The sequence below is a fragment of the Engystomops pustulosus genome, chromosome 2, assembly GCF_040894005.1.
Source record: "Engystomops pustulosus chromosome 2, aEngPut4.maternal, whole genome shotgun sequence".
In the NCBI taxonomy this organism is placed as follows: domain Eukaryota; kingdom Metazoa; phylum Chordata; class Amphibia; order Anura; family Leptodactylidae; genus Engystomops; species Engystomops pustulosus.
This window is the reverse complement of record NC_092412.1, coordinates 171,267,437-171,279,550: the sequence shown is the minus strand read 5'-3', so window position 1 is coordinate 171,279,550 and position 12,114 is coordinate 171,267,437. Positions and strand designations below refer to the sequence as shown.

General features: G+C 40.7%; 1 protein-coding gene across 9 annotated transcripts in view; it reads left to right on the top strand.

The window, feature by feature from the left end:
* DCAF6 (DDB1 and CUL4 associated factor 6) overlaps positions 1-12,114 on the top strand; it is a 737,604-nt gene that overhangs the window by 191,238 nt on the left and 534,252 nt on the right. For all 9 annotated transcript variants that reach the window (XM_072137281.1, XM_072137275.1, XM_072137278.1 and 6 more), the window contains one exon: positions 4,517-4,731. In XM_072137281.1, the coding sequence (XP_071993382.1) occupies positions 4,517-4,731 (215 nt within the window). The remainder of the gene's footprint in view (positions 1-4,516; positions 4,732-12,114) is intronic.

Below are 12,114 nucleotides of genomic sequence, written 5' to 3'. Positions count from 1 at the left end.
GGAAGGAGACAGCGGGAAATACTATCCTGCACGCGAATAGCTCACATCCCAGACACACGATTAGGGCTATCCCAGTCAGGGAGATGACTAGGGCCAAAAGAAATTGTACAGAGCAAGAAAACTACAACCATGAAACCTCCCAAATACAACGCAGATTGATGGATAGAAAATATCCACAGTGGATGATGAGAAGAGCAGGGGCTATAGTTGATAATAAGGAACGGTAATACATGCTCACAAGAAAGGAGAAACCCTTAAAAAAGAACATACCTAGGAATGCCCCTGTTTTAAGCTTACAATTTTCAGACCAGTTCCACGAAATAAAACAAATTATACATAGACACATACCAATTTTGTTTGAAGATAGGATCTTGTCTGAAATCTTGAAAAAAGGTTGCCAAGTGGTCGCTAGGAAAACAAAAACTATAGGCAACCATGTTTCTTCTAGCCTGTTTAGATCTAAGGAGCGTAGTAATCGTACCTGGTTGGCACAGAAGGGTTTTTACAAGTGTGGAACTTACCCATGTAAGACGTGTAATTTTGTGTCACCTACTAAGTATTTTTTCAATTCGGATGGAGATCACAGGTTCATCATTAATAGCTATGTAAGCTGTAATAGCGACCATGTAATATATCTGGTGGGCTGCACCTTATGCCGTAAGATATATGTGGGGTGCACGACTCGTAAATTTAAACAAAGATTCCTAGAACACCTTAGAGATATTAACAACTGGTACAAACTAAACACGCTGGAACAGAGTGAAAAAAAGAAGAGTTTATCGGGAGTAGCACGACATTTTATTGATGTACATAAAGGCAAGGTAGCATCTCTATATGGGGCTGTAATTGAACAGGTAAAACCCCTGGTGAGGGGAGGAGACAGAGCTAGGGTCCTACGGGATAGAGAGGCCTATTGGATTTTTTGCCTCGATACAAGGTTCCCTAAAGGTCTAAATCATAAGCACGAAATTATGTTTCATTATTAGATTGTCTTGAGAACGCTGATATTTTGTCATGTCTAAAGTCATAATATGAGTATTACTGGAGCACAATTACGATGCGATATACCAAACTCTGGACCGGAATATCTTTTATATCAGGATATGTCAACCATCATTATTGGATACATAATTATCAAAAATATCCACTTGTGTACATGTAGATGAAAAATATATATATGTTTTTTCTGGAATTTCTGTTTTTAAAAATTCCATTATATCCTTTAATTATGGTAATATGTTGTACCTTTAATACACTGGTATCTAGTGCCGGAGTCCGGTCCGTTCTTCTGCAACAACCTAGTCATGTGACGGAGGTGGGGCAGGGGAGCGGCTCTTATTCCGACACATTCAATGGAAAGTTAGCCATGACTAAGGGTGCATTGTGCACCAGAAACATGTAGGCTTTTATGACCTCATATGCACTTGCGGGGATTATGCTTGCCACGTTTTATTGGATTTGCCAAAAATAAAGAGTTCTTCAGTGGAAGACGAATATTTTTACCAAGCACTGTTGCGGAGTCTCGTGTTTTCCTTGGATTTCTATATTCTTCGATCACTTCCATCACCCTTGGTATAGAACATGGGGAGTCTCTAATATACGATGTAATATCGTCCACATATAAGCATACTTTATCCTCCTCTCCCCCACATCCTCTTCCTATCCTTTCTTGAACGGCTCAATGAATAGGGCAAACAGCTGGGGCGACAATGGAAACCCTTACCTAGTGCCCCTAGATAACTCAAAACCATTGGATTCATTCAACACTATTTTTGCTCATGGAGATCCATAGAGGCATCGGATCCACCGGATAAACACTGGGCCAAAGCCAAACCGTTCCAACACTTTCCAAAGAAACCCCCAATCCACCCTGTCGAATGCTTTAACAGCATCCAATGCTAGGATGTAGCGGAGGCCCCCCTTCCCTATTTCAATGGCTGCATACAGCCTCTGTAAACTATCTCTAACTTTCCTCCCTGGAATAAACCCGTTCTGATCCTCATGAATAAGGGTTGTAATTACTTTCCTTAGTCTCAGAGCCAGCGTTTTCACCAATATTTAAAGTTGATATTGAAAAGGGATATGGGCTTATAAGACCCCATATCCACTTTATCCTTTCCTTTCTTAAGGATCAGAACTATGTTGGCTTCAGACATCCTATTAGAGACTTTCCCTTGTTTATAAATTTCCTCATAAGTCTCTAGTAATCCTGGTAGTACTACCTCAGCATTCTTCCTGTAAAAGCTGAATGGTAGGCCATCCGACCGGGAGCCGCGTCTCTACTACAGTTCTTTACAATATCTTCCAGCTCCTCTAGTGTGATAGGAGAATCCAAAAACTCCCTTTGGTCAGAAGTCAGATGATTTGTATATCTCCGACTAAAACAAGGCAAACTGCTGTAATATCTGCTCCGCTCTGCTTTCTAATTTTCCCATCCATCCCCCTAACTGCACTCACATAATTACATTTTTTGGAATTTTATGCACTAGAAATCTGCCAGGTTTTCCACCTTCCATGAACACCTTTTGACCTAAGGTACTGTCTTTTTGCTACCTTTTTGCCTTGCGACATATGCCCGCAAGAAAGCCTTATAGGTATCCCAGGACAGTCAAAGAAAAGGGGGGAGGTATGTAGACAAAGGCCAAAATTACTGGGCAGTCACTCTAGATTCCTGTGAAGGAAGATATATCTGCCTTGTATATCAATCAGCTTCCCCAACAGGAAAAAATTTACCTTTTGATGAAATAATATTGTCACTCCTCTGGAGTAGTTGTTCCTAAATGAATGATACTCTAGACCTACCCATCTCTTCTTTACCCTATTGACTGTTTCCTTGGTAAGGCGTGTTTCTAGAAGACATATGATTGCTGGGAGGTGTTTCTGCACCAAATCAAAAACCAAGCACCTTTTTATCTGATCACTTAATACGCTAATATTCCATGATCTGATCCTTATTGACATTTCATTGGTTCAGAGAAAGGAAGGGAAAAATAATAATTAAAAAAAAAAAGGAAAGGACCTCAAAAAGTACACTTTAACCACCCCTCTCCCCCTGTGAGACCTATATCCACCACCCACCCACCCTCCCTCCTCTCTCCCATCCACCTCCCCACATAGCCTACCCTTGCTTTATACCGAGACCTCCTAAACTCCTTCCCCTGCCTTATCCTCCCAAGACAAATTAGACATGTTATTTTGTCAATTTGACCCTGAGATTCCTTTCATAGTCAAGTAGTTTCTACACACTGAGCCTCCCGCCAGTTTGAGACATCTTCTGGACTCTCAAAAAAACATGTTTTCTCTTTGAAAATATTTCTCATTTACCATCAGGGAAGACTTCTCCCTAGCTTTCTGGATAATAGCATCCCTATCCTGAGTACTGAACAGTTTGGCCAGGATTGCTCGGGGGGCACCCTTGTATTCCTTTCTTAAGGACATATCTGTTACCTTTTCCCCCTCTATCCTAATATTGGCCCTTCTTGAGCGGTTCTCCAAATCTGTTGTCTTGTGCACCAGGGACCTCCTGTTCTAATAGTTTTAATTCTTTCTCTGTGCTTTTAAACTGATCTCTCAACCTATTTACCTCCTCTTTTACCACAGAGATCTCAGCCAAAGCCCCGCCCATTTGTTCATTTAAGGAGTCTGCAGTGTTCTTCAGTATTTTGACCATGGATAGTATCTCAGTCAATATCCCACTGGTATCTTGGGGTACTTCAGTTCCTTGTAGAACACTATACCTCCGTCCCGGGTTATCCTCTCCCACTTTCCCCTCAACCTTCTCCTTCCATTCCACATTTTTTCCAGCCCCGTGTATTTACCTGTATTGCCTTTAGTTGGCATTTCCCTAACCCTCCTAACCTCCGTAGTCTTACCTGAGTATACAGTGTTTACTTCTTATGCCTCTCCCGTAGGCACCTAACTGTTATGCCCCCTACCCACTCTTCAGTGGAGAGGCAGAGTTAGTATAGACATAGAAACCAAAACAACAGACATTAACTTTCATCAGTTTCATCAACTTTAAAGTCCCAACATAGCCCGGTCCTATTTCCTGCAATTCATAGTTCACAGTTCACACTTTAGTTGATATAAATCCGACATATAACACAATTTAAGCACAGACATCAGGTATATTGCTCCTGAAAAATCTCTAGGCTCATTAGCTACACAAAGCATTAGTAGGACATTAATACATCTGTTAATAAATATAATGTAAGTGTAACTTCTTCTTTTAAGTGGGTTACAGAGTTTGGCACTTTAAGAAAAGTTTATTTGTCATTAAGCTATTTGAAAGTAAAATTTATAAATTTAATGGACTTTATTTAAATGTATTGGGTATATGTTATGCCTTAACCTATTGTAAGGCACTATTCTATTTTTTTATTCAATAAAACTTTGTTGAAACTAAAATGTATAAGTATCAGTTATTATTTTATTCTTAATAATAATCTTTATTTATATAGAGCCATCATATTCCATAGCGCTCTACAAATTCTTGTTATTTTTATTCCAATGCCAGGCAATTATGCAAATCGTGGAATTATGGGAATGTGTGTACGATTTGTCCCCCCACATCTTTCAAACAAATCTTGTCGGGTAACCTCTTTGTGCTATAGTGATGATGGCGATGAAGTTCTTGTGAGCTACTCATCAGATTATATATATTTATTTGATCCTAAAGTTGACCAGGCAAAAGAACTGAAGTTTACATCAACTAATCAGAAGCGAGAGGAGGTGGGTACCAATTAGTTTTACTGGAAGGACTGTGATGTTGATGAGCACTACTTTTGTCTCCGTAATTTATGTTTCATGTACAATTTGAAAGAACTATTAGCGTATATGCTGGAGTATAAACCAAGTTTTTCAGCACAATTTACTCCTCAAGTATATAAATACTTTTACCCTCCGGCGCAGTCCCCCACCATCCTCTTTTCCCCGCAGCATGTCTTTGGGATCCTGGCCGGGCTGGCAGATGCGCGTCTGTGTAATCTGCTGGCACAGAACTATGACGTCAACAGGCGGCAACACTGCCGCGTCTTAGTTTCTCTGCTGGCAGCTTGCATAGAATTGCATCTGTCGGCCAGGAACCTGAAGACATGCTGCGCGAAGAAGAGGACGCCAAGGGAAAGCGCCGGAGTACTAATTTTTTTTTGTCGGGTACTCTGCTGTGGACATACCATTAAGGGGGCATTCTGCTGTGGACATACCATTAAGGGGGCACTCTGCTGTCGATATAACCGCAGAAAAAGCTGGTGCGGTTTTACCAGATATGGTTCTGCACTGCTGGTCGAGTTAAACGGAATTTCAACGTTCATATATAATATTATAAATAATCAAATGCATATCAGTACATAAAAAACTGATTTTTGTAAAAGATTTATTGATCAGTGCATTTGTTAGGTACAGGGACAACACGTTTCGGGGAGGATTTCCCCTTCTTCAGGTCCAAATTAATATTCTGAAAGTATGTAAGAATAGTGTGTCAATATGAGGTATGTCTAATATACAACTTGTAGAACCATGTATTACAGGATACACTGATATGTGTACACATGTGTCGATATAACCGTTAAAGGGACATTCCCACAAAGACAAGTTTCTTAAATGTACTCAGAATAACAAAATACAATTTCAGTTGCACCTAGGCCCGACCCTGTAACTTCTGACTTTAGAGTTGGCAGTCATCTTGACTGAGGCTTCACCCAACTTGTCTCTCTGTCTCTGCTTCCTGCAGTCTAGTCCCGCCCCGCTGCAATCCAGGACAGAGCTCGAACTGATACACAGAATCTGAGTTCTTGAGGCATCGCATGGATCTCATTATCTCTAATCTATCTCATATCTGATCTGTGTCAGATACTAATACAATGTTCAGAAGCTAAATAAAAAAGGGTAATAAATCTCTACCCTGATAATCCAACCACACTGTCAGCTCACAGAACTACAGGGATCGTACTTGGGGTCATTTACTAAGGGGCCGAATCGCTATTTTACCGTTTTGCGCCGAACTGCCCTGGGTTTTTGGCGCTTGCGATCTGATTGTGGCGCATCGTCGCCGCCATGCATGCGACGGAAATCGGGGGGCGTGGCCATCGGAAAAACCTAACGGATTCGGAAAAAACACTGAATTTTAAGAAAAAAATGTGTCGCTTGACACGTGCTTACCTGCACCAGGAATAGGATAGTGAACTCCGGCAAACTCCAGCGGACTTCAGCGCAGCAGCAACACTTGGTGGACATCAGGCGCACTACCTTAGTGAATCGCCGGAAGACCTGAATCCTCGTCGGATAAAGCGCCGCTGGATCGCGACAGGACCGGGTAAGTAAAGCTGCCCCACTGTGTCTGCTTAGAGAGTCCCCGTCCACACCCTGGAATCTTACACTGACCATCACTGAGTGATAGGAGCTAAAACAGCAATTAAACTGAGTGAAATTGTGAAATGAAGGGTTAAAAATTATCTTTATTGTGTTTACATCACTGGGGGGTTGAGATTTGAGAATTTTCTTTCATGGTAAAACCCCTTTAACTCCTTAAGGAAGCAGCCTGTTTGTAAGTTAATGCTTAGTCCTTTTTTTTTTTTTTTTAATTTGACCAGTGTCTCTTCCTGTATTAATAACTTTTCAACACTTTAAGATATCCCTGCGATTTTGAGATTGTTTTTTCGTGAGAAATTGTAGTTTATGTTCATCTTGGTGATCATTTTGCTGATCAGTTTCGTTTTTTGGTGGTTAAAAATTCAATAATTTTATTTTCCAATTTTCAAATGTTCTACTTTTTAGACAAAAAGTCATACCACAATTTTTTTTTTTTATCATAGAATGGGATTATAGTAAGCATTTTAACTCCCAACATGATGGTCAAAATCTTATGGAAAGTAAACGGTGCCGAGCTAAATTGTTGTTTTTATTTCAAAAATGTCATTTTAGTGCTTAATTTATTATGCCCAACTCATGCCACTTTAGACAAACACGCCAAAAATAATTCTGCGAGTTTTCCCGAGTATGGCAATATCACACATGTGCCAATTTTCGACAAGCTGGGCACACAGCAGGGCTGAGAAGGGAAGGAGAGAAATTTTGCCTTTGGAGGTCCGATTTCACACGTTTGGATTTGGAGTGCCATACAGTGTCTGCAGAGCCCGTGAGGTACCAGTGCAATAGAAACCCTAGAGCAGTGGTGGCGAACCTATGGCACGGGTGCCAGAGGCGGCACTCAGGGTCCTTTTTGTGGGCACTCGGGCCATCGCCCCAGCACACCAGACAGGATTCAAAGAATCTTCCTGCTCAAAAGATGCTGCTTTCAGTCATATTGTGATACTGACTTGGCTACTTGGGACTGTAGGAAGAGGGAGAATTAGACAGGGTCAAATTATCTTTGGAGGACCTTCTGCTGGCCCCATGATTCGCTGTGTACAGAGGGACACTGGAAAGAAGCTAAAATGATGAAAATTTTCCATCTTTTTACTGTGTTTCTGACCTCAGGAGGCCAATATGATTGAAAGTTGTTGAACAGGGAGCAATAAGTTACTGCTTTATTTTTTGGTTGGCACTCGGCCTTTAAAAGGTTCGCCATCATTGCCCTAGAGAAAGAATTTATCTGGGTGTGTGGTGAGCATTTTAACCCCCAACATGGTGGTTAAAATCTTATATAAAGTAAATGGTGCAGAGCAAACGTGTTTTTATCTCAAAAATTTCATTTTGATGCCTAATATATTGGGCCCAACTCAGGGCACTTTAGACAAACACCCCAAAAATCATTCTGTGGGTTGTCCTGAGTATGGAAATACCACACATGTACCAAGAATTGACAGGCTGGGGACACAGCAGGGATGAGAAGGGAAGGAGAGAAATTTTGCTTTTAGAGCACCCTTGTCACTAGACTGGTGTTTGGGTGGCCCTGAGGTACCAGTACAATAGAAATCCCCGAGTATTGACCCAATTTTAGGAAAGAGCACCCCTCAAAGAATTTATCTAGGGTTGCATGAACATTTTAACCCCTGAGATGCTGGCCTAAATGTAATACAAATTACAAAGGGGGCATTGTAAAAATTGCATTGTTTTCTAAAATGTGCCAAAGTAGGAAGAAATGTATTCAGCCCAACTCATGCCACTGTAGATAAACACCCCAAAAATCATTCTATGGATTACTACAGATACGGCAATACCCCATGTGTAGCACAAGCTTTGGACACGGCAGGCCTGAGAAGGGACAAGGAAAATCTAGCTTTTGGGACACCCTATTCTCAAGACTATTGTTGGGGTGCTACTGATTTATTTAGGGTTGTATGAGCATTTTAACCCATAAGATCCTGGCTCAAATGTAACACAAATTGAATTGTGGTGAGTAAAATTTGCTTTGCAATTTCTCAAAATTTGCCAGTGTGTCAAAAGTATTTTGCCCAATTCATGCCACTGGAGACAAACACCCCAAAAATCATCAAGCAGGTTCTCCCGGGTACGTGGTAATAATCTACAAGATAAAGACAGGAGGGCTCGGAAGAGAATGGCATTTGGAGTATCGACATTTACATGTTTACATGGTGCCAAAAAAAAAAAATTGTAGATGCCCTTAGGGATCAGTACAGTAGAAACCCCTGATAACTGACCCTATTTTAAAACTACATCCCTCCATGAATTAATCTGGGGGTGTAGTGTACATTTTAACACAACAGGTAGACCCCAAGGATGATGCATAATGGATAGTGCATAGTACAAAATATCCATTATGTCATTGTGTGGCCAGCTCCTGCCAAGGGAGATAAAAACCTCAATAATCATGATGCGACCTCTCTCTTGAGCTTCAGCACGGGGGTTCCTCAGAGTCGCTTTGTTAGGATGAGGTTGACAAATAAAACGTCCCCACACTAGTCCCCGCTAGCAGACTCCATAGTATCATAGTATATAAGGCCGGAAAAGGACGCAAAACCATCAAGTACAACCATTAAAAATTAAATAAATGTTTTATCCCCATAACCCGTGATATTTTTTCTCTCCAGAAAGGCATCCAGGCCTCTCTTGAACATGTACCTAGAGTCCGCTATAACAACCTCTTGCGGCAGAGAGTTCCATAGTCTCACTGCCCTTACAGTAAAGAACCTTTGTCTATGTTGATGGTAGAATCGCCTCTCCTCTAGGAGTAGAGGATGCCCCCTTGTCCTGGTCACAGGCCTATGTATAAAAAGATTTTTGCAGAGTTCCTTGTACTGTCCATTCAGGTATTTGTACATTGTAATGAGGTCTCCCCTCAGTCGTCTTTTTTCTAAACTGAATAATCCCAATTTTTGTACTCTGTCATTGTATTCTAGTCCCCCCATTCCCCTAATAATCTTTGTTGCTCTCCTCTGCAGCCCTTCCATCTCTACTATGTCCTTTTTATACACTTGTGCCCAAAACTGTACACAATATTTAATGTGTGGCCTGACCAGGGATTTGTATAAGGGCAAAACTATGTCTTTATAATGAGAATCTACAGTATTCCTCTCTTGATACGTCCCATAATTTTACTTGCTTTAGCAGCAGCTGCCTGGCTCTGTTCACTAAAATTACGCTTACCATCCACCAATACCCCTCCAGTTTTACCAAGTAATTGAGTGTTTAGAACATAATTATACTTTTTGTTTCCATGGCCCAAGTGCATAACTTTACATTTATCTACATTAAACCTCATCAACCATTTCTCTGCCCACTCCTCAAGCTTCCACAAATCCCTTTGTAATGCTAAACTTTCACCCTCAGTATTTATTACTTTACACAGCTTAATATCATCTGCAAATATTGAAACTTGACTGTGTAAACCCACTACAAGGTCATTATAAAAAATATTAAAAAGAAGTGGCCCCAATACTGGACCCTGTGGCGCTCCACTGGTAACATCAGCCCAATCTGAGAATGTGCCATTAATGATGACCCTCTGTTTTCTATCACTAAGCCAATTACTTACCCAAATACACAGATTTTCCCCTAGTCCCAGCAGTCTCATTTTATATACCAGACCGATGTGTCAGAAGAATATTAATTTTTGGATGTTATATTTTCTACTTGTGTTTCTCCTGCCAGGTGTGCACCACTGAAGTTAGATGTATTATAAATGTAAGGGAAGGGTAAAGTGTAGGGAAAAAGTGGCAGTAAAATATAATTTTATTAATTATATTTAAAATAAATGGTGATTGTGAACAAGAATTCTAATCAAATAGGAAAAGTTCAGGGGATGTTTTCCCCTTTCATGCAAAATTGACCCCTGTAATTTTGTTCTGCATGAGTTCCCTTTAATTGAGGGGTTTATCAGAGGGTATCGTTAATATTTTTTGTAGATATGGTTTATAGTATTGTCTCCTGTGTTAGAGTAGATATAGTCTTACGTCTCTGTCACCGTCTGTTAGTTAGTTTATATCTTTAATTAGTTTATTTATACTTTGTAACTCTTTTACAACTAAGCAGTGTTACATCTTTCTGGTTATATGCCCGTTCATTTGGATAATGTGTCTGTCCGGGCTATAATAATTAATTAATGTGTGCACAAAGTGTTGTCCTATGCACACTACTTCAGGCGAGTGTAGCGTTTAATGTGGCATCGATCCCATTATTCGGGAAGCGATGTTCACATTGTTGGTATCGCTACTGTTATATTGCTGCAAATTGGTGCAGGGTTAGCGGAAGCAGTCTGTGTGGCTAGCGAATGCCGTGTCTGGACTGCTCTCTGACAGTAGCGCTCTCACACTCTGTATGTATGTGAGTGCCGAGCTGCTTATGCACGATCGCGGCTTCACTACTCCTGTTATGTGATGCCGTTCGTGTGCCCCTGTCTAACGTTAGGACTTTATACTATATATACCTCATTGTATTGATACGAACTTTCCCTAATAGTACCCTACGGCCGTTTTGCCGCCATATTGCGGCTTCATCTGGGGGTGTTGGCGCCCGTTTCCTGGCGCTTTTTATTCCAATCAGGATGATTGACGTTTTACATCACCAATCAGATTGGATTCATTGTTCAGTTGTTTTGAAAAGCGTTTTCTTTACTTTTTGGGTAACGACTTCATAATCAGTACTGACAGTGTCTTAATAATCATGATAATCGTGTATATATAGGATAAATTCATTGAAAAGTTTAAAAGATTATATTTTTTTTATTATTAATATTTTTGTTATTTTTTTTCTTAAGTTATGTGAGAATTCAAGAGATATTTTCATTTCCTCGTGGAAAAGGAACAGTGTTGTCCTACCAAGAAACACTGTGCGTCCATCAGGTCTAAAGAAAGTATAGAGAAAGAAGACCTCCTTGAGTGCATACAGGTACCGTAAGTATTATAAGGTTATAATTCCAATAGAGGATTCTCCATATATTTTTGCTGGAGTTGCTTCTTCTTTTTATGTTTAAAGTGGATCCAATTTGAATCCTCCCATATGGGAGACCATAGGACAGTGATGGCGAAGCTTTTGGCGGCCGAGTGCCCAAACTGCAACCCAAAACGCGAGGTCCAACTAAAAATTAAAGCAGTAACTTTTTGCACCCTGTTCTTCAACAACTTTTGATCATATTAGCCTCCTGAGGACAAGATGTCCAGTGTCCCTCTGCACACAGAGAATGGTGGGGCCAGCAGAAGGTCTTTCAAAGATAATTCAGCCCAGTCTACTCATTCTTCCTCTTCCTACAGTCGCAAGCAGTGAAGTAAAAACTCTAATATATGACTGAAGGCAGCATCTTTTAAGTTCCTTGAAACTGCAGAAAGATCCTTTGAATCCAGTCTGGTGTGCTGGGGCAATAGCATGGTTGCCCACTGAAAGGGCTCCGAGTGCCACCTCTGGCACCCATGCCATAGGTTCGCCACCACTGCCATAGGTCTTTCACCATAGCCAAGTGTGGGTATGTCTGACTTGGTCCTAGGCTTTTTATTACAGAAAACATCCAAAATTGAAGGATTCATTGAGTTCTTTAGGACTGACTGAGTTCATCTTAAAGATCCACTCACTTTCCTTCTGAAGAAGGATCTTATCCAGATCTCCTCCTCTAATATTTAGTTTCTTTTGGCAAATGGCCCATCCTTTTAGTTAGCTGATTTTTCCTTTGTGGACCACATTCATGTGTCTAGATGTGCACTGCAGTATGTAAATGAAGCCTCT